Source organism: Rhinolophus sinicus, chromosome 9, assembly GCF_057876585.1.
Source record: "Rhinolophus sinicus isolate RSI-liver-muscle chromosome 9, RSI-T2T, whole genome shotgun sequence".
Lineage (NCBI taxonomy): Eukaryota > Metazoa > Chordata > Mammalia > Chiroptera > Rhinolophidae > Rhinolophus > Rhinolophus sinicus.
In genome coordinates, this window is record NC_142509.1 from 22,212,584 (window position 1) to 22,235,317 (window position 22,734).

Genomic DNA, 22,734 nt, shown 5'->3' on the forward strand with positions numbered 1-22,734 from the left:
TAGGAAATGATACTTTCCTCAGATTTACGAAATCAAGATTAATGAAGGGCCTCATCCTTTTGGGGGCAATGATTCTGACTTTTAATTGAGGTGTAATTGACATGTCAGTTTCAGGTGCACAACAAAATGATTCACTATTTGATATATTGCAAAATGATCGCAGTAAGTCTGGTTAGCACCCATCACCACACATAGTTACAAAAAAATTTCTTGTAATGAGAACTTTTAAGATCTAGTCTCAGTAGGTTTCAAATATGCAGTACAGTATTATTAACTAGTTGACTGTATTAAAGAGATGTTCTGTTTACTCCAAAGGCTAGGAGAGTAATAATATTTTAGTCTCTGCTGAAGCTTGATTTGACCATCTAAACACCCAAGTTTGGTTAAATTAATTCTGGTTTATTTAACAGACTATCTGTCATGCAGCCATTTTGATAGAGAGCTATATTTATTGTGATGGGAAAGTATACTAAATAGCATGGACAATATGACCCCATTTTGTTTGAAAATAAAATTTGTATTTATCCACACTATTAACAGTGGAGTTATTTCAGCCTGGGAGATGAGGTTACAGGCAATTTTTCATTTTGTTTTTGATACTCCTCACAATGTGCTGAATCTCTGTCACCAAGCATGCATTACTTTATAATCAGAAAGGAGAAAAGAGGAATTCTTTTCCATTTTAAAAAGAGGACCAACATTTGATTCGAGGACCAGATCCTTTAGAGACCTGATGTGGGGCTTCACTGTTACTGATCCCAGCCCATGTTCCTCGTCCCAACATGGAGACTGTACTCCCCACCCAAAGCCTGTATTCTTGCCTCCACAGGAAGGTAAATACTACAGCGAGGAGGCTGAGGTGGATCTGCGGGACCCTGGCAGAGACTACGAGCTGTACAAGTACACGTGCCAGGAGTTACAGAGGCTCATGGCCGAGATCCAGGACCTGAAGAGCAAGGGAGGCAAGGATGTGGTAAGGAGACGAGCACGAACCTGGTGGGTCTGCATGGATGGATCTGTTTTGCCCCTACCCAAGCCCTTCCTGATCTTGGTCTTCTGTCCTAGCTGTGAATACGTAGTTGGAGCCTGGGGGCTCCAGGGACCTGCCTGTTAATTTATTGGAATGTCTCATCACCACCCAATCACCACTTACAGTAATGAAAGTACAGGGTAATTAATTTTTCCGTAACTATAATTTGATAATTTATCCAACCAATATTTATTAAGTGATAGGCGTTTTGCTAGTTGTTGAGAAATGGTGGTACATGTAAATGTCCTTGCTTATAAGGGTGGATATGTACAAGTAAATCAGAGACCAAAATGGATTATTAATATTAAATGAATAAACCAGGCTTTGGGCAGAGAAACTAAAGTGTGACTAAAAACTAGATGGATAAGTTCAAAACAAAACAAAAAACAATCCATGTTTTTCCAGGAATCTCACTGATTTGTGCTTATACTTACTGGCCAATATTGTTAAGGTTATTACATCTTACCTATTCTACTGTATCTAAGCTTTACAGCTATAATTCTATTTTTATTTAAATTATTCTATAATGTTATTTATAGAGGTCAAATTGTATTGCAAGATGTTGCTATTGCTAGGATTTCTGTGTCTAATATGCAGGGACAGATAGTAACTGTGCATTGGCTACACTTGCTCCATCTTCATTTCTTACTGCTTCAGTCCAAGCAGAAATTGCTTTTTTGCCTGCAAACCTTAAGCATTTCCCTTGTACAGTCATTCTTTCATCTCCCTCGGACACTTCTCATGGTTCTGAGCTCCTCCCAGTGTCTGGTTTGGGGCTGAAGGAAGCAGAGCCAGCACCTGTTGGTGAGGTGTTGACCCGCTTTTCTTTGCCCGCAGGCAGGCGAGATTGAAGATCGGAGGATCCAGAGCTGTGTGCATTTCATGACCCTAAAGAAGCTAAACCGATTAGCCCACATCAGGTTGAAGAAAGGAAGAGATCAGACACATGAGGTAGGAGTTGAGAGGTTTGACTCTCTTTCTCCTCTCTCCTCCCCATTCCCTTCATAAGCCCCTTCTGTCAGTTTGCTGCTGCTCTGCCCTGCCCCACGCTGACTTGCCCTACTCACCTCTGACTTTGTCTGTCTTTCAGGCCAAGCAGAAGGTAGATGCCTATCACCTGCAGCTCCAGAACCTGTTGTATGAGGTGATGCACCTGCAGAAGGAGATCACCAAATGTCTGGAGTTTAAGTGAGTTTTGCAGGACAGGGCTTTGGCAAGATGGTCTGTTGGTAACTGCTTTTCCCTACATAGCTCTGTGTTGAGCTAGTCTCTTTAAAAGAAATCAGATGAGCGTAGAGACTGCAGGACCTGGGAGAAGGGTGACTAGATCACTTCGAGTGGGAAAATTGGAAGCAATGTTTTCAGGCTGCACAAAGAAACTCAGAAGCCTGTCTGACCCTTTTGAATTTTGAGCTCTGCACCTGGTCAAAAGCAGTTCTCTCTCCCAGCAGGGCCCTTTACACTCATTACCAGTTTGATTCCTGGGCACCTTGTGTGGGAGCAACTCACTTCTAGTGAACGTCCTTTAACCTCTTGGCCCAGTTTTCATCTCTAAAGTTCCAATAGTTCATTTTTGTAAATGGGTTTTATTCTTTGGAACCTGAATTTCTTGCTGCTTAGCTGCCTTCAGTTGAACAAACTAGAGTTTGGCAGTGTTCTTAAAATGCAGTGCCTTTTGGTAAATCCAAGCTGAGAGATGAGAAGGAGGAAGGAGTAGAAAGAGGAAGAGAAGGGAAGGTGTTCTTGCTTGGTCAGAACTATTTGTGCAAACTCAAAGGAGGCATATTTTATTTAAATGAACTTGGGGTGAGGGGGCAAGTTAGACATTGTGTATTTTAATAATAATGGTGCTGGTTTTTGAGAGGCATCTTTATCTGCTCCATAAATTCATCACATAATATTAAATACTAAGAGGTGAAATCTGCATCAGGTCTGTACCTGAGTTAATACCGTGTTTCCCTGAAAATAAGACCTAGCTGGACAATAAGCTCTAATGCATCTTTTGGGAGCAAAAATTAATGTAAGTATAAGACCCGGTCTTATATTACATTATATTATATTACATTATATTTTATATATTATGTTATATATTATACTATAATATTACATAAGGTTAGGTCTCATAGTAAAATAAGACCAGGTCTTATATTAATTTTTGCTCCAAAAGACACATTAGAGCTGATTATCTGGCTAGGTCTTATTTTCAGGGAAACACAATAGTATTTTGCCATTGTCAGTTTCCTAGTTTTGATAATGTACTGTGTTTAGATAAGATATTATCATTGTGGGAACCCAGGGAAATGTAGACAGAGGAAATAAACTCTCAGTACTATTTTTGAAACTTCTTGTGAGTCTTTAGGTATTCAAAAGTGAAAAAGGTATAAAAACAAAATAAAAGAATGTGATACCCCAACCTGTAACCGTCACTCAGATAAAAGCTGACAAACCCAGAATACAGCAGAACTCAGGCTTATGGAGAGGCAGGTGGCCATGGTAGACCCTGGAGTCAGACAGCCTGGGTTCAAATCCCAGATCTGCCACTCACTAGCTGTGTGACCTTGGGCAAGCTGCTTAACTGTGGAAGACTCCATATCATTTGAAAAATGGAGATAAAAGTCCCCATTTCATAGAGTTGTTTTGAGAATGAAGTGAGGTAAGGTTGACATACAGTGAGTGCTTAATACATGGTAGCTGCTATTACGGTCATCATCTGTCTGTGACCTGTGCACTGTGTTACTTCAGGAAAGAGTATTGGATTTCTTTTATACATGTGTGTCACTGTACATGCAACAATTAAAACCTCTGGATCTTTTCACATCTGGTTATGCCATGTTGGATCGTCCCCATTCCATGCTTATACTGTTAATGTTTTGAACTTAAATGCAGACCCTTATTCCTGTTAAATAACATTTCCTATTTCAACCTAGCAATCTAGGCCTAGACCATAGTATTTTTATCACTTGAAGCTCTTAGCTCTCTTGTTCAGCTTGGAGATACTTGTAAATTTGATAAGCATCCCTTCCAGGTCTTTAGCTAATTCATGGATAAAAAGGTTGGACAGCATGGATAAGGATCCTGTGGCATGTCACCAACTACCTCTCTCAAACTGAAACATTTGCTAATGAGCATTTGCTGACAAGAATGGACTCCAGGTTGCTGGGTAGCTGAGGACCTAGGCTAAGTGGGCGTACATCATGGGAAACTGGGGGCCTGCTTAAGGCACAGTTTGGGTTCCTAAGACCAGCAACTTGACATTTGTTTTTGTCTGCAGGTCAAAGCATGAAGAAATTGATCTGGTCAGTTTAGAGGAGTTTTATAAGGACGCGCCTCCAGATATCAGCAAGGCTGAAGTCACCATGGGTGACCCTCACCAGCAAACCCTTGCACGTCTGGATTGGGAGCTGGAGCAGCGGAAAAGGTGGCGTTTCCTCTTTCCTAACTTTGTTCACCTGTGCAGACACAGACCTTTACCCACGGGGATTAGTCCTTTGTCATGACCCACAATCAGACAGCAAAACACTGTGGCCAACAGAATAGTCTCTAAGACCAAATCCTATTTTGTGATTAATTGACATCTGATAGTTCAGACTTGGCCAACTGCATCATGGGTAGGGTTGGAATTGCTTAAGGCTGTAACAGAAAGTTGAAATAACTTTTCTTTAAAATTTTCAAACCTGAGACCTAAATACCTTTGTACTATGAATCTAATTTTATTTTTTGGCTTTCCCCCTGCCTCTAAGAATATCCCTGTGGTATTTTAAAGCTTTGCAAATATTATTTTAGAAGGTTGTACAACATTTTCATGTATACACAAGTTATAATTCATATAATTATTCCCTTATTGGATTGCTTTTAGGTGGTTTCCATTTTTTGCTATCATAATTAATTCAAGGTACAGCTTTATATAAAAAACTTTCCTATACTAATAAAGAGCTTTTAGTTATTAACTGTAAATAGAATGTCTATGCTGCGTAATTTAATCTAGGTCTTTGTAAGAATATAGTGGGTGTTTTTTTTTTTTTCACATTGGAGTTTTAATGGCTGCATCTCTTCCATTATGGAGACTTTTTCCCTTTCATATTTGTACAAGAATTCTAGGGCTTTTGGTTGGCACACCTGTTGTATTTTTTGTTGGAGAAGCAGCTGTTTTTACCCAATGCTTTTTCTGTTGTAGAATGTATTCTGTGCCATTGGTCCATGTGGTGAATTTAATAAGCACTAAGTCTGGTTCAGAGAGAATTGGTGTCAGTTTTTTAGCAGATGAGGCTGGTCCGTCACTCCCCTGTCCAGTACACCACTTGCCCTGGGCACAGGCTGACCCCTGAGTGTTGCAATCCTGTGTCACTGGTCCGAATCCATCGCCACCCTGCCCTACTCAGGCCAGTCGATAGTCTCTTTTGGGTCCTGTAACTGCTAGGACCACATTTGTGAAAATTTGGCTCTTGCTTCTAAAAGCAAGAAATGGAGCAGGAGATGACACAGGTGCCGTGTTTCCCTGAAAATAAGACCGAACCGGAAAATAAGCCCTAGCATGATTTTTCAGGATGACATCCCCTGAACATAAGCCCTAATACGTCTTTTGGAGCAAAAATTAATATGAGACCTGGTCTTATTTTCGGGAAAACACAGTATTTCCTAGTGGTTATAGATAGAGCCAGACAGGCATAGATTTATTTTTATTTATTTTTATTTTATTTTATTAAATTTATTGGGGTGACAATTGTTAGTAAAATTACATAGATTTCAGGTGTACAATTCAGACAGGCATAGATTTAAATCCTAGCTCTGTGCCTGCTCTTAGCTGGATGACCCTGGGCAAGTTACTTACCTCCCTGAGCCTTACTTTCCTCTTTTGGGGATAAGAAAAGTCCTGATCTTCCAATGTTTTTATAGCAATGAATGCAATAATGCTTATAAAGAGTTCTCAAAGTGCTGGGCACATAGTAAGTGTTTGGTAAACATTAGTTCATCCCGACTGCTGTTCCTCGGTGGATTCTGACAGTAAACAGGCACGTCAGGATATCCCTGGAGAGCATCTAGTACCAGTGCTCTGTCCTTCCTCAACAGGCTGGCAGAGAAGTACCGAGAGTGCCTGTCCAACAAGGAGAAGATTCTTAAGGAGATTGAGGTGAAGAAGGAGTACCTGAGCAGCCTCCAGCCCCGCCTCAACAGCATCATGCAGGTGAGGGCCTCCCTCCTATCCCGAGCCTTTTGCTTTGCTGTCCCTGAAGAACCAGTGAAATCTTGCCGACTTGAGGCCACTAGCAGCCATGTCTCCCTTTGGGTTTTGTCAGGTCTGTTATCTGTTACCCTAATCTGTGTTAGGGCACAGCGCACGGATGGTCTTGGCTAATGTCCATCCAGCTGGTGTCCTGGGTGGAAGAAATGCTGCCCAGGTGGGCTCAGGAATATATACACACATTTACCTGGACATTTGCTTTTCACCCAGAGCCTCATCCAGGTAAAACACTTTAGCAAACTCTTAAGTTTAGTTTACCCTCTGTGTGGTCTCCACCAGCCCACAGTCTCCAGGCATCTAAGTATGTTTCTGTGGATATCTGTTAGATCGCCCTGACTGTACCTCAGGGCCAGATGCTCAGCCAGATCTCGCTCTGAAAAGAACTTTACCAAAAAAAAAAAAAAAAAAAGGGCAGACGGGTGGCTCAGTTGGTTAGAGCGTGGGCTCTGGGCAACGGGGCTGCCGGTTTGATTCCCACATAGGCCAGTGAGCTGCACCCTCTGCAACTAAAATGAAGTCAATGAGCTGCCACTGAGCTCCCGGGTGGCCAGATGGCTCAGTTGGTTGGAGCACGGGCTCTCAACCACAAGGTTGCCGGTTCGACTCCCTCAAGGGATGGTGGGCTGCACCCCCTGCAACTAAGACTGAACACGCACCTTGAGCTGAGCTGCAGCTGAGCTCCCGGATGGCTCAGTTGGTTGGAGTGCGTCCTCTCAACCACAAGGTTGCCGGTTCGACTCCCTCAAGGGATGGTGGGCTGCGCCCCCCCGCAACTAACAACGGATCTGGAGCTGAGCTGCGTCTTCCACAACTAAGATCGAAAGGACAACAACTTGACTTGGATGGAGCTGATGAGAGGCGTGGGAAAAACACACCACTGTTCCCTAATAAAAAGTCCTGGAAATATACACTGTTCCCCAATAATGTCCTGTTCCCCTTCCCCAATAAAATCTTTAAAAATAAATAAAAAGAGCTTATATTTGAAAGCCATTAGAGACCTTAGGGTGAGAAATCCCCACTTCACCTATAAAATGTAATATTTTTCTATATAGGTGACCTGATTCTGTTTGCTTTGTGAAGCCAGATTTGGTCTAAATCCTTAGTTTTATGAAGCAGGGTAAGTGGTTAACACGGTGGAACTGCAGAAGGACCCTAGAGAAGTTATAAACTCCCTATTCTGAGATTTGGCAGGATCTACATTTCTTCCTTTCAACTCTAGGCATAGAATTAGAATTGTTAAGAGATATTCCCAAGAGCACTTCATAATTGGACAGAAAGAAAATAGAAACAAAAAGGTAGGGTTGTTAAAAAATATGCCATGCATATATTTAGGTTTGGAAGACCCCAAAAGTTTTCTAAAGTGATTGTACTGACTTTCGAAAATTTCCTCCAGCACCATGTGGAAGTTCTGATTGCTCCACATCCTGCTAACACTTAATGTTTGCAGTCTCCTTAATTGTAGCCATTCTGGAGGGCATTGCTTTTGGGTTTAGTTTCCTTTTCCCTGGGACTAGTGAGCACAGCACCTTTTATATACTGATTAGCTTTTGGGTTAACCCTTTAGAAAAAGGCCTATTCAAGTCTTTTGCCCATTTTTCTGTTGGATTGCTTGGAGTGTTTTCTATTTTCTGGAAATGAGTCTTCTGCAGGTATCTTTCCCATTCTGTGACTTTCCTCTTGTAATGGTATCCTTTTATGAGCAGATGTTCTTAATTTTAATACCTAATTACCAATGTTTTTCTTTATGGTATCTATCCATGCACCAATATTACATTGTTTTATTTACTGTAGCTTTATCAGAAGTCTTGGGGCCAGCCCGGTGACTCAGGTGGTTGGAGTGTGGTGCTCCTAACACTGAGGTCGCCAGTTCAATTCCACATGGGCCAGTGAGCTGCACCCTCTACAGCTAAGATTGTGAACAATGGCTCTCCCTGGAGCTGGGCTGCTGTTAGCAGCCGGAGGTCAACGTGAGCTGCCGTGGGCTACTGTGTGCTGCCAGGAGCAGCTGGTGGCCAGCGGCCAGCGTGAGTGGCCGGCAGCCAGCATGAGCAGATGGCAGCTGGTGAAAACTGCTGTGGAGTGGCCGACCAATGACTGGCCCGGCGACCGACGGCCTCAGCCGGGGGGAGCACAAGGCTCATAATACCAGCATGGGCCAGGGAGCTGTGCCCAACACAACTAGACTGAGAAACAACGGCTTGAACTGGAGTGGGGGGGGGAGTCTCGATGCTCAGTAGTAAAAGTCCTACAACTTAATTTTTCAGGGTTGTCTTGGTTATTCTTGGCCTTTTATACTTGCGTATAAATTTTAGAATCAGTCTATTTTTTTGTTTTAATTTTTATTGGGGAATATTGGGGAGCAGTGTGTTTTTCCAGGACCCATCAGCTCCAGGTCAAATCATTGTTCTCAATCTAGTTCTGGAAGGCACAGCTCACTGGCCCCTATGGGAATCAAACCGGCGACGTTGCTGTTACGAGCACCCACCTTGCTCTAACCACTGAACCAACCGGCTGCCCCATCAGCTAGTCTATTTTTGCCTTCTAGGTTCAGACTAGGATTGCACTGAATCTGTAGATCACTTTCGGGAGAATTGACATCTGGACAGTATTGAGTCTTCCAGGCCATTACCATGGCATATGTGTCCATTCATTTAGATCTTTCACTCCTCTTTGTATAGAGGCTGAGACACCTTTCATTTATTTATTCTTAGGTATTTGATGTTTTCCTGATGCTATTGGAAATGCTGTCTTTTTTTAAGTTTATTTTCTCACTGATATGAAGAAATGCAATTGATTTTTTTATATTGACCTTTTATCCACGTTAGTTCTGTTAGCTCGTACCATGTATCACTTTCATAATAAAAACAATATAGGATAACTAAGTGGCTACATGGTCATACCTGGACTACCTGAAGCGGGAAAACAAAAATCCTTCTTTTGTTGCACGCAGGCTTCCCTCCCGGTGCAAGAGTACCTGTTCATGCCGTTTGACCAGGCTCACAAGCAGTACGAGACGGCCAGACACCTGCCGCCTCCCCTCTATGTTCTCTTTGTCCAGGCCACTGCTTATGGGCAGGCCTGTGGTGAGTATCGGGCCGGGTGAGGAAGAGGGGCTGTGGGCACAGCAGCCACGGCTGACTGAGTCATTTGGAAGCACTGCCTGCTAAGGAAAGCTCCCAGGTCCTGCTGAGATGCCCTCAGGTGACAAATGCTGCCTCCCCTCTGCACCACTCAGCATGGCTGCTTTGACCAGCTGGCCTGAGGCTGGACTAACCTGCTGGGCATTTCAGAATGGTTGGCTTTGAATCTTGGATGAGCCTGGCTGGTTGGCCGTTGGGTGCAGTGCCCAGGCAACCCAAGGCACGCTTGGCAGATGGATTGGCACCTCTTGCTCTGCTTCAGAGAGAAGGCTTGGTAAACACAGGTCCCAGCAAGCTCTCCCAGGCTGTCCCAGGCCCCAAACAAGCTGCATGTCATTATGGTGAATGACCCAGTGAGAAGATGTGTCCTCATTAAGCGCAAGGGCAGCCCTTTACTCCACTAGGGTTTTGAGAAGTTTTTGAAGACGCTGCCTCTTGCCCTACTGCAGCTTTCACTCAGCCCCTCAACTTTTCTTTCTCAACCCCAGCCCACCCCACAGCCTCAGACAGATGTGGCACCAGTGCATGCCTCTCCTCCAGCCGTAGACACCGACACCTTACTGTCTCTCTTCTTGTGTCTTCCTGCTCCTCCGGGTCCTCTCCCTCCCCTTTGTTCTGTTCTCCCTCCTGTTTCCATCATCAGCTCATATGAAATCCTCCCAGCCCCCTAGACAGGGTGAGTAATATTCCTTTCTTTTGTGATTAAACCCCAACCTGTTTCCATTCCCATTTTATTGTAGAATTTCAGGATTAAACCACTCTAAAGTTTGCCAGTGGTGGATGGGGACCGTTAGCTCGTTTGGGTGAGGTGTGATGGCTCGTGCAGGGCTGTCAGAGAGAGACCCGTGGTTGGCCACCTGGGAATATTATCTCAGTGGCCTGCCACTTGGGGGAAGTTCACCCTTCCTCCTTAGTGCAGTTGGGCAAACCGTTTCAGGCTCTTGTGACTATGTGTAATCTGTATACTCTTTTGAATGGAGCAGGAGGGGTGGTGGCCTGTCTGACCTCCCAGCACGAGACCCACGGAGTTCCACCAAGGCAGGCCCAGGCATCACTCAGGAAGGTGTCAGACCTGGTGCATGGAGCAGGTCTCTTAGCTTCGTACTTGGGATGCCAGGTTCAAGTTGAATAGATCTAGCTTATCTGTTTCCTGGCTATTGTATCAAACTTCTCAGAGCCTTAATTTTCTCATCTATAAATGGCTATAATAATAGCATTGCTCCTATAGGGTTGTTGTAAAGATTAAAATTGTAAAAAATTATTTTATGATTAAAATCATAAGCATTATTATCTCACCATTCCGCCGGGCAGCTGTCATTTGTTACATTCCAATTTCATAGATGCAGAAACGGGGGCTCAGAGCTGTGACATACCTTTCCAGTCACCTGTTTGGGAATTGGTGGGGCAGGGCCTCGGGCCTCGGTCTGGACTGTAGGGTCCGAGTTCCCACCCACTGGCCTCCTGCCTCCCACTTAAATGTGACAATGCCAGCCAAGTGCTTGGTATAGAGTGGAATAGAGAATAACCACTTACTCAGATGAGAGCCGTCGTTTCTGTGGTGTCGACAGTTCGTGGGCTTCTGCATGAGAACCTTTAAGGCAGTTGGCAGGAGAGTGCCACGTCGCTTTAGGCCCCAGGTTGGGATTTCTTTAGGCCCCAGGTTGGGATTTCTGTGCCTTGGTGTAAACCTGAAAACAGAGATGTTCACCACTAGTCTCAGGTGATATTGTCCAGGAATCTGCACTTTGGGTTTTGTTCTCAGTTAATGATGCAAAAAAGACTTAAGTTTCCTACCGTGTTCCTCTTCATCTGGAGAAAGGGCTTTTGCCCTCCCACCGCCGGGCAGTCAGGAGCTGTGACAAAGGCAGAAGAAATGCAGTCCCAGAGCTGGCCTGCTCTTGTAGCGTAGCTCCTTCCCTCGGCGGCTGTCACACGAAGCTTTCTCTTGCTCCCAGATAAGACGTTGTCCGTGGCGATTGAAGGCAGTGTGGACGAAGCCAAGGCTCTGTTTAAGCCGCCTGAGGACTCCCAAGGTAACGTGCTGCTTGGCACCCTGCCCCAAGGCTCCCATGGCTACTTCCAGGGACACCGAATCCGCCTCCAAGGACAGCGCTGGTCCTAGCTGTACTGATTATGTCGCCGGAAGCTGGACTTGAATGTCTGACCGCGCAGGGGTAGACGGGCAAGCACTGCCTTTGGCTGTCAGCCCTGCCACTCACTAGCTCACTGATCCCCAGGAAGCGCTTTGACATTTCTGGGCCTGTTTTCTCACCTGTCAAAACGGGATAGTTGTGTCTCATGTAGAATTATTACGTGGATTAAACGAGATCATGCAGCAAAGCCCTTAGCATCATCCTTGGCACATAGCAACCCCTCCGATTATGTGAGCTGCTGCTGCTGTTTATATTACCGTTATTGCTATCACCACCACCGCCACCAGTGGAGGGGCTTGTGACCCATAGGATGACTTTAAAAAGCGCTTTAAAAGACAGGGGTGGTGGGGTTATAGGTCACTTCTCTTTTTTTCTTGCATCACCATGTTTTCTATACTGAATAAGAAGCAGCAGATTATTTTTCATCCTAAAGAAACCTGTTTACAAGCGACAGAGTCTGGGTCCCTTTATACCCCATGTGTTGAGGCGCTTTTAGGAGACTTGGGGACCCCCTCACCTATAGATGCCTTCTCTCTGTGGCTGCAGATGACGAGAGCGACTCGGACGCTGAGGAGGAGCAGACCACGGTGAGAGCCCCTTCCTCTTGTGGGGGTGCCAGGCAGCTGCACTGGGGCCTGCTGCTTGGCAGGTGCCACCCACCCTAGAAGCAGAAGAAAGCGGTTCGAGAGACAGGGCTGCTGGGAGGCTGGCAGCTAGAGAGCTGCAACAGCAGGTCTCAGGCAGCAGTGCTGAGGCCCTGCTGGTAGGAAAAGGAAGGGGGACGTCTGTACGATCAGTGCTCATCAGCTCCGTTCTTTCCGTTGTCCAGAAACGCCGGCGACCCACACTGGGCGTTCAGTTGGATGACAAGCGCAAGGAGATGCTGAAGAGGCACCCGCTGTCCGTCATGCTGGACCTGAAGTGCAAAGGTCTGTTCCCTCTTGTTCTGTAGATCTCATGGCACCTATGAGTTCAGCCAGCTGCACGGGCGCCAGCAAGCCAGAGGCCTCTTTGCCTAAGAAAAGATTCTGGTTTCATATTTCTGTTTATCCGCATCGTTTTCCATGGAGTTCATTTGATTTTTTTTTCCCCCCTAAGTCGACCACAACAACAGAGCAACAAAACTAGACACATAAGGGATGCTTGCTAAAACTATACCTCTTTTTGAATTTTCAAAGTCAGATACACAGAACAAGTTGCACGAGTATGCAGGTTTTGAGTAATATGACCAACGTGCCTAATTTAATCACCATGTAAGTAGGACTGTGTTCTACAGAGAATATATATTTTAAAATCGGTTTGGTATGGATAAAGGAGCACGTGATAAAGCATTAAGCAGTGTAAGGGTTCACAGTCAAGTGTAAGTTTCCCTCTCATCCCGACTCCCAGACTCTGGTCAACTGTTGAGACAAGTTTCTTACGTATTTTCTAGAAACATATTTTATGTATTTAGAAGCTTTTATACAAGCGTATATCTCCTCCTCCTCTTATCTTTTATACAAATGGAAACATACTCTACACACTGGTCCTTTCTTTGCCTTCAAATAAATTTTTATTTTGAGATAATTTTTGACTCAGAAGAGTTGCAGTGATAATGCAGGGATAGTACAGCGGTCCACATTGTCCTATGCTTTTCACCCAGCTTCCCCTAATGTCAACATCTTATTTAACCATAGTATAGTTATCAAAGCCAATGTTGATTTTATTGATACGACACTATTAACTAAACTGCAGGATTTATTCAGATTTCCCTGGTGTTTCCTCTAATGTCCTTTTTCTGTTCCAAGATCTCCCATTGCATTTAGTCCTCGTGCCCCTTAGTCTCCTCCAGGCAGTGACAGTTCCCCCTTCTTTGCTTGTCTTTCATGACCTTGACACTTCTGAAGACGAGGCTTATTTATTACGTAGGAGAACTCTCAGTTTGGCCTTGTCTGGTGTTTTCTCCTGATTAGACTGAGGTTGTGGATTTTGGGGACGAAGACCGTAGATGTGCTCTCCTCATCACGTGACATGGGGTACATGGTATCACTGTCTTATTACTGGTGCTGTGAACCTTATTACTGGTGATTACTGGGGTCTTCTTGGTGATCACTGGATCACTCCCTTTCCATATTGTATCTGTTAGAAGCAGAGTCTCTAAGTCCAGCCCACGCTCATCGGGAGGGAAATGAATCTCCACCTTTTGGAGGGAGGAGTAGCAAAGAATTTGTAGAAGCTCTGCTTTTTTTCCTGAACATTAAATTGCCACTGAGTTTTCGTTTTTGTAATAAAGGATCTTAAGAGCCTCATTGACTTTCCTTTCTATGTCACTATTGACTCTGCTCTCATGTTTAACTCGTAAATGATCTCTTCTTTCCTTCCTCCCCCTCCAGATGACAGTGTGCTTCACCTGACCTTCTACTATCTCATGAACCTCAACATCATGACAGTAAAAGCCAAAGTGACCACCGCCACGGAGCTGATCACCCCCATCAGTGCAGGGTACTGGGCAGGCGCCGCAGGGAGTGGGCCGAGGGAGGGGGGAGTGACGAGAACCTTGGTGCCGGGCCACTCGGTTTCGTCCTGGTCTGGCTCTGAGGAGGTGCATGGCTACGTTGACGTCCCTGGTTAGGGCCACATGGCCTAGAAGTCCTGGCACATCGCTGGTATTTTTCTTACAAAGCGCTCACGGACTTGAATTGGTGAAGTCCTCTTACTGCACAGCAGAGGATAAAAGTGACTGCAGCGTATTGGAATTTGAGTAGCTGGGGCTGAATACCAGCTCTTTATATCCAGTGTGGAAAGAGCGTGCATGTGAAAATGAGAGTTGGCAGACATTACCAGGTCGACAAACGTAGGCTGCTCCTTGTTTTCCTTTTCTCTTTCTATCCCAGGGTGCTGGGATTTTGGTTTCCAGCTCAATCCCAGGTTGTCCTTATCTGGGCAGTGGGAGGAGGCCTGTGGTGGATCCCTGCGGGGGTTTTGAGGAGGGTGCACAGAAGCACAGTGACAGCCATAGGTCGAGCATCCCCAGGAAGCCCCTGAGCACGGCAGTCTTGTTCCACATCCAGAAGCAGGAAGGAGGGAGGAGGACCAAAAGGGTCGTAAGGTGGAATAGGCCCACTTATAAGAGCACTGCCCTGGCCTGGCGCTGCTCTTACCTGGTCCCGCGGAGTCATCGTGTCAGCTGTAGAAGGACCACCGAAGGAGGCACAGATCTGGTGCTTGATGGCTTCCTGGGTTTTCTACCCTGCGTTATAGTCCATGCCCCCTTCGGGCCACCGCCTTGGTCCCTGTGCTTGAGTGTTGTTTGACCCCCTGGGGCCTTCTGGATAAAATTGACCCCATTCCCACCCACATGACCCCAGCAGAGGGAGCCCAAGGCTGGCTTCTGTAGCACGCACGGTTACACTGCTCAGCCAGAGCTCTCGGTGCAGTGAGCAGCTCGGGGGCTCTGTGAGGGCCCGGTCCGGATGGAGCTCCTTGTCGTGAGCATTCTGCTTGCTCATGTCTCAGGTGCTCTGCCTGCTAGTAACAGGTTTTCGGGCTGGCCTTAGTGCGTGCTTAACTCTTACCTCCTCTAAGCGGTGCATGTACAGCGATGGGGACAGTACTACTGCCTGCTGAGGAGCTCTGGCCAGTCTCAGGTCTGCCACGTACAGCTCTGCGTGCAGCTGTTGTTGAGTTTCCTGGCTGCTGAGTCTGTTTCCTCATTCTGTGGTTGTTCATTGTAATATCCCCGTCCAGGGAGCTTGTGAAGAGTCAGGTCAGATGCTTAGCGTAAGCGAAGCACTTGGTAAATGACAGCTGTGTTTATCATCAACTCGTTGAACTCTCACAGTAGCTCTACCAGGTGAGGAAATAGGCCTGCGTACCACTGTCCTGTCATTGCCAGGTGGGCACTGGCCCCCAAAGAGGGAAGAGACTCAAAAGGAAACACCACTTTAAAACCAGGATTGGATCTTTCTGGGCCTTCAGGTGTTGCCTAGCTCATCCCTCTGTTGTACAGATGGAGAAACCGAGGTACAGGGAGCCATATGACCATGGAAGCCCTGGGCCTAGAGCTCCAGACTCCCAGCCCAGAGGCCTTTGCTCAGGTACAGGCTGCTTTGGCCCCTGGAGACACCAGCCTGGTTTATGGTTTTATTTATCTCCTAAAACAGGGATGCTTTTATTCAATATAATCACATTATTACACTAATTCCTTAATGTTATCCAATAGCCAGTCCAAGTTCAAATTTCCCTGTTTTTCTCATAAGTGTTTTTTGTTAGTTCTGTTTTCTTTTAACAGTTTGGATTTTGACTTGGGATAACTCTATATTGCAATTGGGTGAAGCTTCTCTCAAGCATCTTTTCATCTGAATGTGCCTGCCTTTTTCTTTTATTTGCTAAGAAAGTATGTTGTTTGCTTGGTAGGTCCCCGAGAATGAGATTTTGATGATTGCATCCCTACCGTACAATTGAATGAGTCACTCCTTCCCCCTGTATTTTATGTTCATTGTTAGATTTCAAGGCTTGATCAGATTCCATTTTGATTTTTTGGAGGGTGACGGAAGGGCAGGGACTGCGTCACAGATGTTGAGTGCTTCCGTCGGGAGATGGGCTGTCTCTGTGTTTGTGATGTTTGCAATGTTGATGACTTGCCAGGATCTATTCATTAGGAAATTAATGTTTTTAATGCATGCATTTTAATCAGAACTATGCCAACCTTGTTGATTTTTCCTTAAGAAATTATTATCCAGAATGATATCCGTTAAGGCATTTTAATTCCTCATTAAGCCATTAATTTTTCATTAAGCCATTAAACTGTTTTTAAGTCATTTTCCATTTTTATTTTACCGAGGTGTTTTTTTGTTTTGTTTTGTTTTTTAAATCCTTTTTTTTCCATTAAAATTTTATAGTAAAGATTTGGCGAATAGAATAATTTTTGGTGGGGTGTTGTATTTCTTTTTTTGCGGGGGAAGGGAATGTTGGGGAACAGTGCATTTCTCCAGGGCCCATCAGCTCTAAGCTCCAAGTCGTTGTCCTTCAATCTCGTTGTGGAGGGCAGCTCACTGGCCCATGTGGTAATCGAACCAGCAACCCTGTCATTCAGAGCTCGCACTCCAACCAACTGAGCCATCCGGCCGCCCTTGGTGTTGTATTTTTATATATAGCTTCCCTTTTTATGTCTATTATTTTTACCAAATTCAGTTGTCCTGAGCCACATATTACAGATGTAAGTTTTGTCCAGAAGATTTGATTTTCCCATTAGGTTTTGTCGATTAGAAACCCTTATCATGTGCAGTTTTAGCTGTTCTGTTTTATTTCAGTTGATTCCTTCTATTACATAGTAATAGTCTGTAAACATTGGCCAAAAGATTAGGAATTCTTGTTTATTTTCTAGCCAGTTTTCCATGGGAAGCAGTGAAAGGGGTAGACCTTTCACTGTGCGGGGGCAGACAGACTCAGAGAAACAGAGAACAGTGAAGAGCCAGAAGCTACCAGAGCCCCAGTGTTAAGTCCTGAAGGCATGCCTGGGGCTCAGCACAGCAGGACCAGCCCTGCTGCCTGAGTTGCTCTGGATGCTGTCCCTGAAAAGATGAAGGAGAACCCTGTGCTGGTTGAGGGAAACAATGGGCCTGTTGTCCTTTGTGATCAGATTACTCCATTGTATTATACACACACACCCTCCCCCCAGTCTCTTCTCTGCTTCTCACGTTTAATTACAGGCTGTGCCCTAACCATTCTAGGTGGGTGGCAGTGGCGTTGCTGTCTATTTGCTTATAGTATTGGGTCACTTTGTCTCCAGTGCATGTGCTAATGTCTTTTTCTGGGACGATAAAGGGGACCTTTTTCTGTGAGTAGCGTGAAATTTGGTCAGAGTGAGATAAACACAGCACTAAAGCTGCACACTTGTTCCTTCTGGCATAGAAAGGAATCTATGAAATTATTGTTATATCTATTTTCAGTGTCACAGGGCTTTGTTCCCCTGAGATAAGGCCCTGGTCACCTATAATTCTCGAAGGGACAGGTGTTTTTTTTTAATTTGGTGGTTAAGGGCACTACTGTCTTTGATTAGACACTGCAAATCCCGAGCTCCCGCACTTCCTAGCATTTTGGACAAGCCATATCTTTCAAAGTTTCTCCTCCATAAAATGGAAATGATAGTACTCCCTACCTCACAGAGTTATGAAGATCTAATGACCTCAAGTGTATAAAGGGTCTGGCCCACAGGAAGCAGTAACTGGTGGCATTGGTCATCAGTGAGAGGTGGCATTCCCATCCCCGAGTGCCCTAGTCTGCCTCGAAGCAAGGTGCCGGCCTGCCTTCTCACTGCATCTTCTCCCTTTCAGTGACTTGCTGTCTCCTGACTCAGTCCTGAGCTGTTTGTATCCTGGGGATCATGGAAAGAAAACTCCAAATCCAGCCAATCAGTACCAGTTTGATAAAGTTGGGTGAGTCAGCGGTGTTTCTTCCTCTCTGCTTCTGAGTTTCTCTGGTGGCTCAAGCCCAAGGCCGGAGACCTTGTAAGGCCAGTGGCCTCTCAGAGGGCAGAGGGGACAGTGGGTGGGGTAGAGGGACTGCTGTGTTGCGAATAGGGGACACATGCCCTTTCCTGCTTATGAGGCAAGTGGAGGTCATGGATGTGTAGGTGGGAAAGGGTGAAAGTATCAAAACTTGGGGAACGTGGTAAGAACACGTGATATAATCAAAATGTTTTACATTTTACTTCTCTGAGGAGTAAAAAGTTTTTAAATATTTTATAAATTGGTAGACTGGTGAAGAAGTCAAGTGCACCGACTTTATTGAGATTTGCTTATGAGTTGAAGGATGTCGGGGGGAAAAAAAGTGAACATGGGAGAGGTGAAATTCACAGGGAACCAATGAAGTCCAGAGAGTTTGCTGGAAGCATGGCTGTGAGCATGGCTGAGCCTGCGGGACGGGCCTGTGTGGGGGATGGGAGGGAGGCTATCTCCTGGGACCACTGCAGAAAGGACTGATAAAATCACTTTATTCTGTGTTATTTTCTGCAGCATCCTGACTTTGAGAGACTACGTACTTGATTTGGGTCACCCCTATCTGTGGGTACAGAAGCTGGGTGGCCTCCACTTCCCAAAAGAGCAGCCCCAGGTGTGTACGCTGATCTAGTCTCCTTGGAGCTCTACTTCCTCTCCTCCCATACAGACCCTAGAAAGGTTTCTGATGGCCTTTGAGAGCTTTAAAATAGCAGAATGCCTTCCCTCAGGACTATATGCTCTGTCCTCCTTCCACTCAGGACCCTAAAATGTCCGAGGTCTAAAGTGTTTATATACCTTTTGCCTTCTCCCTCAGTCTAGTAACCCTCTAGATCAAAGTAATTTGGGTCCTTGCTGTGGGTGCAACACAACTCTAGGCTCTGCCACCCCTCAGTTTTGCGCACAAAGAGGCCAAAAGTGAAGTGTAAGCAGAACCCTAGGGGACCTGGCATCTTAACAGAAGCCTTCCTATTCTTGAACTGGCCACAGCCTCTGAAGAACCCAGCAGCTTGTATTGTTCCTGCTGGGACTCAGTGTCTGGCCTATCAAAGCAACTAAACCCTGCCATTCCCATAAGGTGCCCACCTTGGCATGGTGTTCTCGGCTGCCACAGGCAGGCAGGTCCTAGGAGAGAGGCAGTGCCTGGAGGCGGGGACGGGGAGCACTCAGGTGTGACACTTGCTGTCATCCACAGCACACGGTGACTGCTGACCACTCTCTGAGCTCCAGCCACATGGAGACCACCATGAAACTGCTGAAGACCAGGGTGCAGTCCCGCCTGGCCCTCCACAAACAGTTTGCATCCCTGGGTAAGCTGGTGTTCGGGCCGTGACTTGAGAGCCATTCGGACAACACAGGGACAAAAATGACTTAGCCCTTCACTCAGATGTCTTCAATCCTGACAACAAATCAAAGAGGGCTGGATTCGTGGCTCTCGCTGAGCAGAGGTGTTGGTAGGGCTGTTGGGGAGAGCTGCAGGCCCATCCATGCAGAGATCTGAGCTCCCATCAGGGCTGTCCCAGTTCACAGAGGAGGCCCAAAGCCTTCTGGGTGGCACAAGTGAGTGCATTGGTCAGGAGCAGTGCCTCCTAAGTTAGTGCATGTCAGACTTTGGTGTGCTTTCTACAGATACTTAGTAGAAGTCCAATTCCTGCTTTATGAAGTTTACCTTCAGCTTATTTGAACACAACTTTCCAGGGATCCACCCCCCTTTCCTCCCCTGAGACCTCAGCTGACACCCTCCAGGATGAGGCTGAGCCCCTCTGTGTTTCATAAGCTCCCAGGTGATTCTGATGAGCCGTTGACCAAGATGGTGGCCCTATGAGGGCTTATTTTCATTTATTCATTCAGTGAAGACTTGTAAATGGCTTACTATGTACGAGGCATTTTCAGAGTAGTAGCGGTTAAGTTATTTCTGGTCAAAGAGTCACTGTCAGGGAAGGCACTGGATTTCTAAGATCCATCTGGAGACCCTACGTCTCTGGTTCAGTTCTCGGGCTCCACCTGGACCCTGATCTCTCCAGGGCAGCATTGCTTGTCCATCGGGCCTTGCTCCCCATCAGCATTGCTGAATTAATTTTGTCTCAAGGTTGGATGATTGTCATCCTGGACAGCACTTACTGTGTCGGCATGTTTGCTTATTGAACGCCAGCAGGAATTCACCCTGGAGCAGTTCTCTAGCTCTTCTCACTTAGAGAAACTGACATAGAACACTTTAGGAACACCTCCATCAAGGTCAGCTGTGAAAACAGCCCTCTTGGCTATTGGATCTAATTAACAGTCACTGCTGCAGAGGCACTGTCCCAGGTTCTAGCTGCCAGGGGGTTTTGATTTGCTGACCATCATTTGCATTAAGGATAAAGCACCGTGAAGGCTGGTGCTGGGTCTGGCTACAAGCACATAGCACTGGGTGAAGGTCAGGTTTGTGTGCCTACATTCTTGGCACACGTCACCTGGGTACCTACTGAGTGCCAGGTATACCTGAACAGCTGACAGCCACTTGAGCCCTCCAGAGGATGCCAGTTACCTAGCTGTGGCACCTGATTTCTACCTGTGACACCACCCGTCTTGCTCTCTTTTAGAACATGGCATTGTACCAGTTACCAGTGATTGCCAATACCTCTTCCCTGCAAAGGTTGTCTCTCGCCTGGTGAAGTGGGTGGCGATTGCCCATGACGATTACATGGTAGGTAGACGGGTGACAGGTCATCATTGCTGTCCTGGGGACTACAGGCCCACCTCCCCTTTCAGCTTCTGCCCCTCCACCAGAAGGGCAAGAGATTTGACTGGAGGAGCTAGCAGGTTACTTCTTGTCTCTGGTGACTTCTAGGAGCTGCATTTCACCAAAGACATTGTGGAGGCGGGACTGGCTGGGGACACCAATCTCTACTACATGGCACTCGTGGAAAGGGGCACAGGTAATTGCTGATCCCAGTGGTTCTAGGCAAGGGGAGCTACTAAGAATAAAACATTCCTGGGAGTTGCCCAACGGAAACGAAAAATCCTGGAATCCTGCTGGGGGACTTAGCAAATAGTAATGATTGTGAGAGCCACTGTTCAGCAAGGATTCGTCCTGCAGTGAAGCCACATGTGTGCTTTATCTCATTTTATCCTCATAACAGCCCTGGGATGGTAATATTCCCATTTTATAGGCGAGGGAATGAAGACTCAGTCACAAACAGAGTCTGACCTCTGAGCCTGAGCTCTTAGCCCTTGGCTTTCCCACCCTCTAGACTCAGACACCTATTCTTCCACCAGTTCACAGGGTGGCACAACCCTGCCCCTTCTGCAGTTTCTGCACTCATTTTGGAGACATGGAAAGCTGTGATTCTGCACAGCTGTCCTAGCATCTGATTCACCAGGGTTTCTTGCTGGAGCCACCCAGATGTTCCCTGTGGTCCTGTTGTCTGGCCCCAACCTCAGCACACCTGGCACTGACCACAGGAGCTGAGCCCTGGGGCTTGGTGCTTTGGCCACAGAGCTGAGGGCATTGTCTGTAGTTTTAAGATAGTGCAGAAATGTAAGGAAAGGTGGTACTCTTCGTTAGAATTTCTCTACCCCCAATTTCTTCCCTTCTCTTTTTCTTTGTGTGTTTTTAAAAATATTCTGAGGAAATCAAATATTTCACAGATAGTTGAGGCCTGCAATCCCATTTCATTCTCTCCCTCATGGTAGGTGACTAGTGTTTGGAATTTTTGCATTTGCTACCCATCCTCTCCCCTTTTAAAAAATACTTTTACCTCATCCCTACACACCATAGAGTACTGTTTTGAAAGGGCACAAAATATGCAGTCCAAGAAATATATAAAGTCCCAAGGGAAGTCATTGGAAGACATCACTTCTGCTTCCTGATTGAGGAGATGAAAGCTTAGAAAGATAATAAGTATTCTAGATTCACACATGAATGATAGTTAAAATTTTCATTAGACACACTATTGTATTTGAAAAATTAAGAGTGAAATTTAAATATGTGGGCACCAATTCCAGATTTCATATATATATATATATATATATATATATATATATATATATATATAAAATTTAAATATATATAAGTTTCACTCTTTATATATATATATAAATTTTTAAGTCGTTTTACAATAGATCAGTTTGAAAACTACATAGCATAGATTAAAAGCGAACAATTGGTGAGCAGAGATAAATCCAGAAATATATGCAGACGGTTACGACAGAAGCAACACAATAATAGAGAAAGAAATCACTTTGTAATAAGTGTTGTCGTGACTGTCGGGAAACAATTGTCTTAACCTGTACTCTCTTGTCTGCTGTTATTTGAATTACTGGAGGATCCGAGAGTTCTTTTTCTCTCCCATAAATAGTGAAAAAAGAATGGCATACTTAGTCCATTGGTGGAGAAGATAAATGTCATCCTATTGAAAAAGGCAAAAATGGTCAGCAGAGAAAAAAATGAATATGTTAAAAAATACAAATATTTCATTTAATAATTACGTATGAACACAGCTTTGACATCAGGCAGTTCTGGTTAAACTCAGCACTGTTGCTTTGCAACTGTTTGATATTAGGGAATTTTCTGTCAGAGCCTCAGTTTCCACATATGTAAAATGGAGCTGATAATAATAGGACCCATCACTGTCAGGATGAAGTAAAATGTTCATAGAGGTCTCAGCACAGTGCTTGGAAATGCAGTAAGTACTCAATAAATGTTGGCTATTAA

At 45.3% G+C, this 22,734-nt stretch overlaps 1 protein-coding gene across 7 annotated transcripts in view; it reads left to right on the forward strand.

The window, feature by feature from the left end:
- THOC5 (THO complex subunit 5) overlaps positions 1 to 22,734 on the forward strand; it is a 29,461-nt gene that overhangs the window by 2,581 nt on the left and 4,146 nt on the right. For 5 of the 7 annotated variants that reach the window (XM_019743090.3, XM_088800945.1, XM_088800946.1 and 2 more), the window contains 16 exons: positions 830 to 973; positions 1,868 to 1,981; positions 2,121 to 2,218; positions 4,302 to 4,448; positions 6,098 to 6,212; positions 9,220 to 9,352; positions 10,053 to 10,085; positions 11,365 to 11,442; positions 12,109 to 12,149; positions 12,392 to 12,491; positions 13,935 to 14,043; positions 17,877 to 17,978; positions 18,558 to 18,654; positions 19,234 to 19,348; positions 20,621 to 20,724; positions 20,869 to 20,956. In XM_019743090.3, coding sequence (XP_019598649.3) covers positions 830 to 973; positions 1,868 to 1,981; positions 2,121 to 2,218; positions 4,302 to 4,448; positions 6,098 to 6,212; positions 9,220 to 9,352; positions 10,053 to 10,085; positions 11,365 to 11,442; positions 12,109 to 12,149; positions 12,392 to 12,491; positions 13,935 to 14,043; positions 17,877 to 17,978; positions 18,558 to 18,654; positions 19,234 to 19,348; positions 20,621 to 20,724; positions 20,869 to 20,956 — 1,618 coding nt within the window. The remainder of the gene's footprint in view (positions 1 to 829; positions 974 to 1,867; positions 1,982 to 2,120; positions 2,219 to 4,301; positions 4,449 to 6,097; positions 6,213 to 9,219; positions 9,353 to 10,052; positions 10,086 to 11,364; positions 11,443 to 12,108; positions 12,150 to 12,391; positions 12,492 to 13,934; positions 14,044 to 17,876; positions 17,979 to 18,557; positions 18,655 to 19,233; positions 19,349 to 20,620; positions 20,725 to 20,868; positions 20,957 to 22,734) is intronic. The other 2 variants (XM_019743096.3, XM_088800947.1) reach the window with 1 other exon arrangement.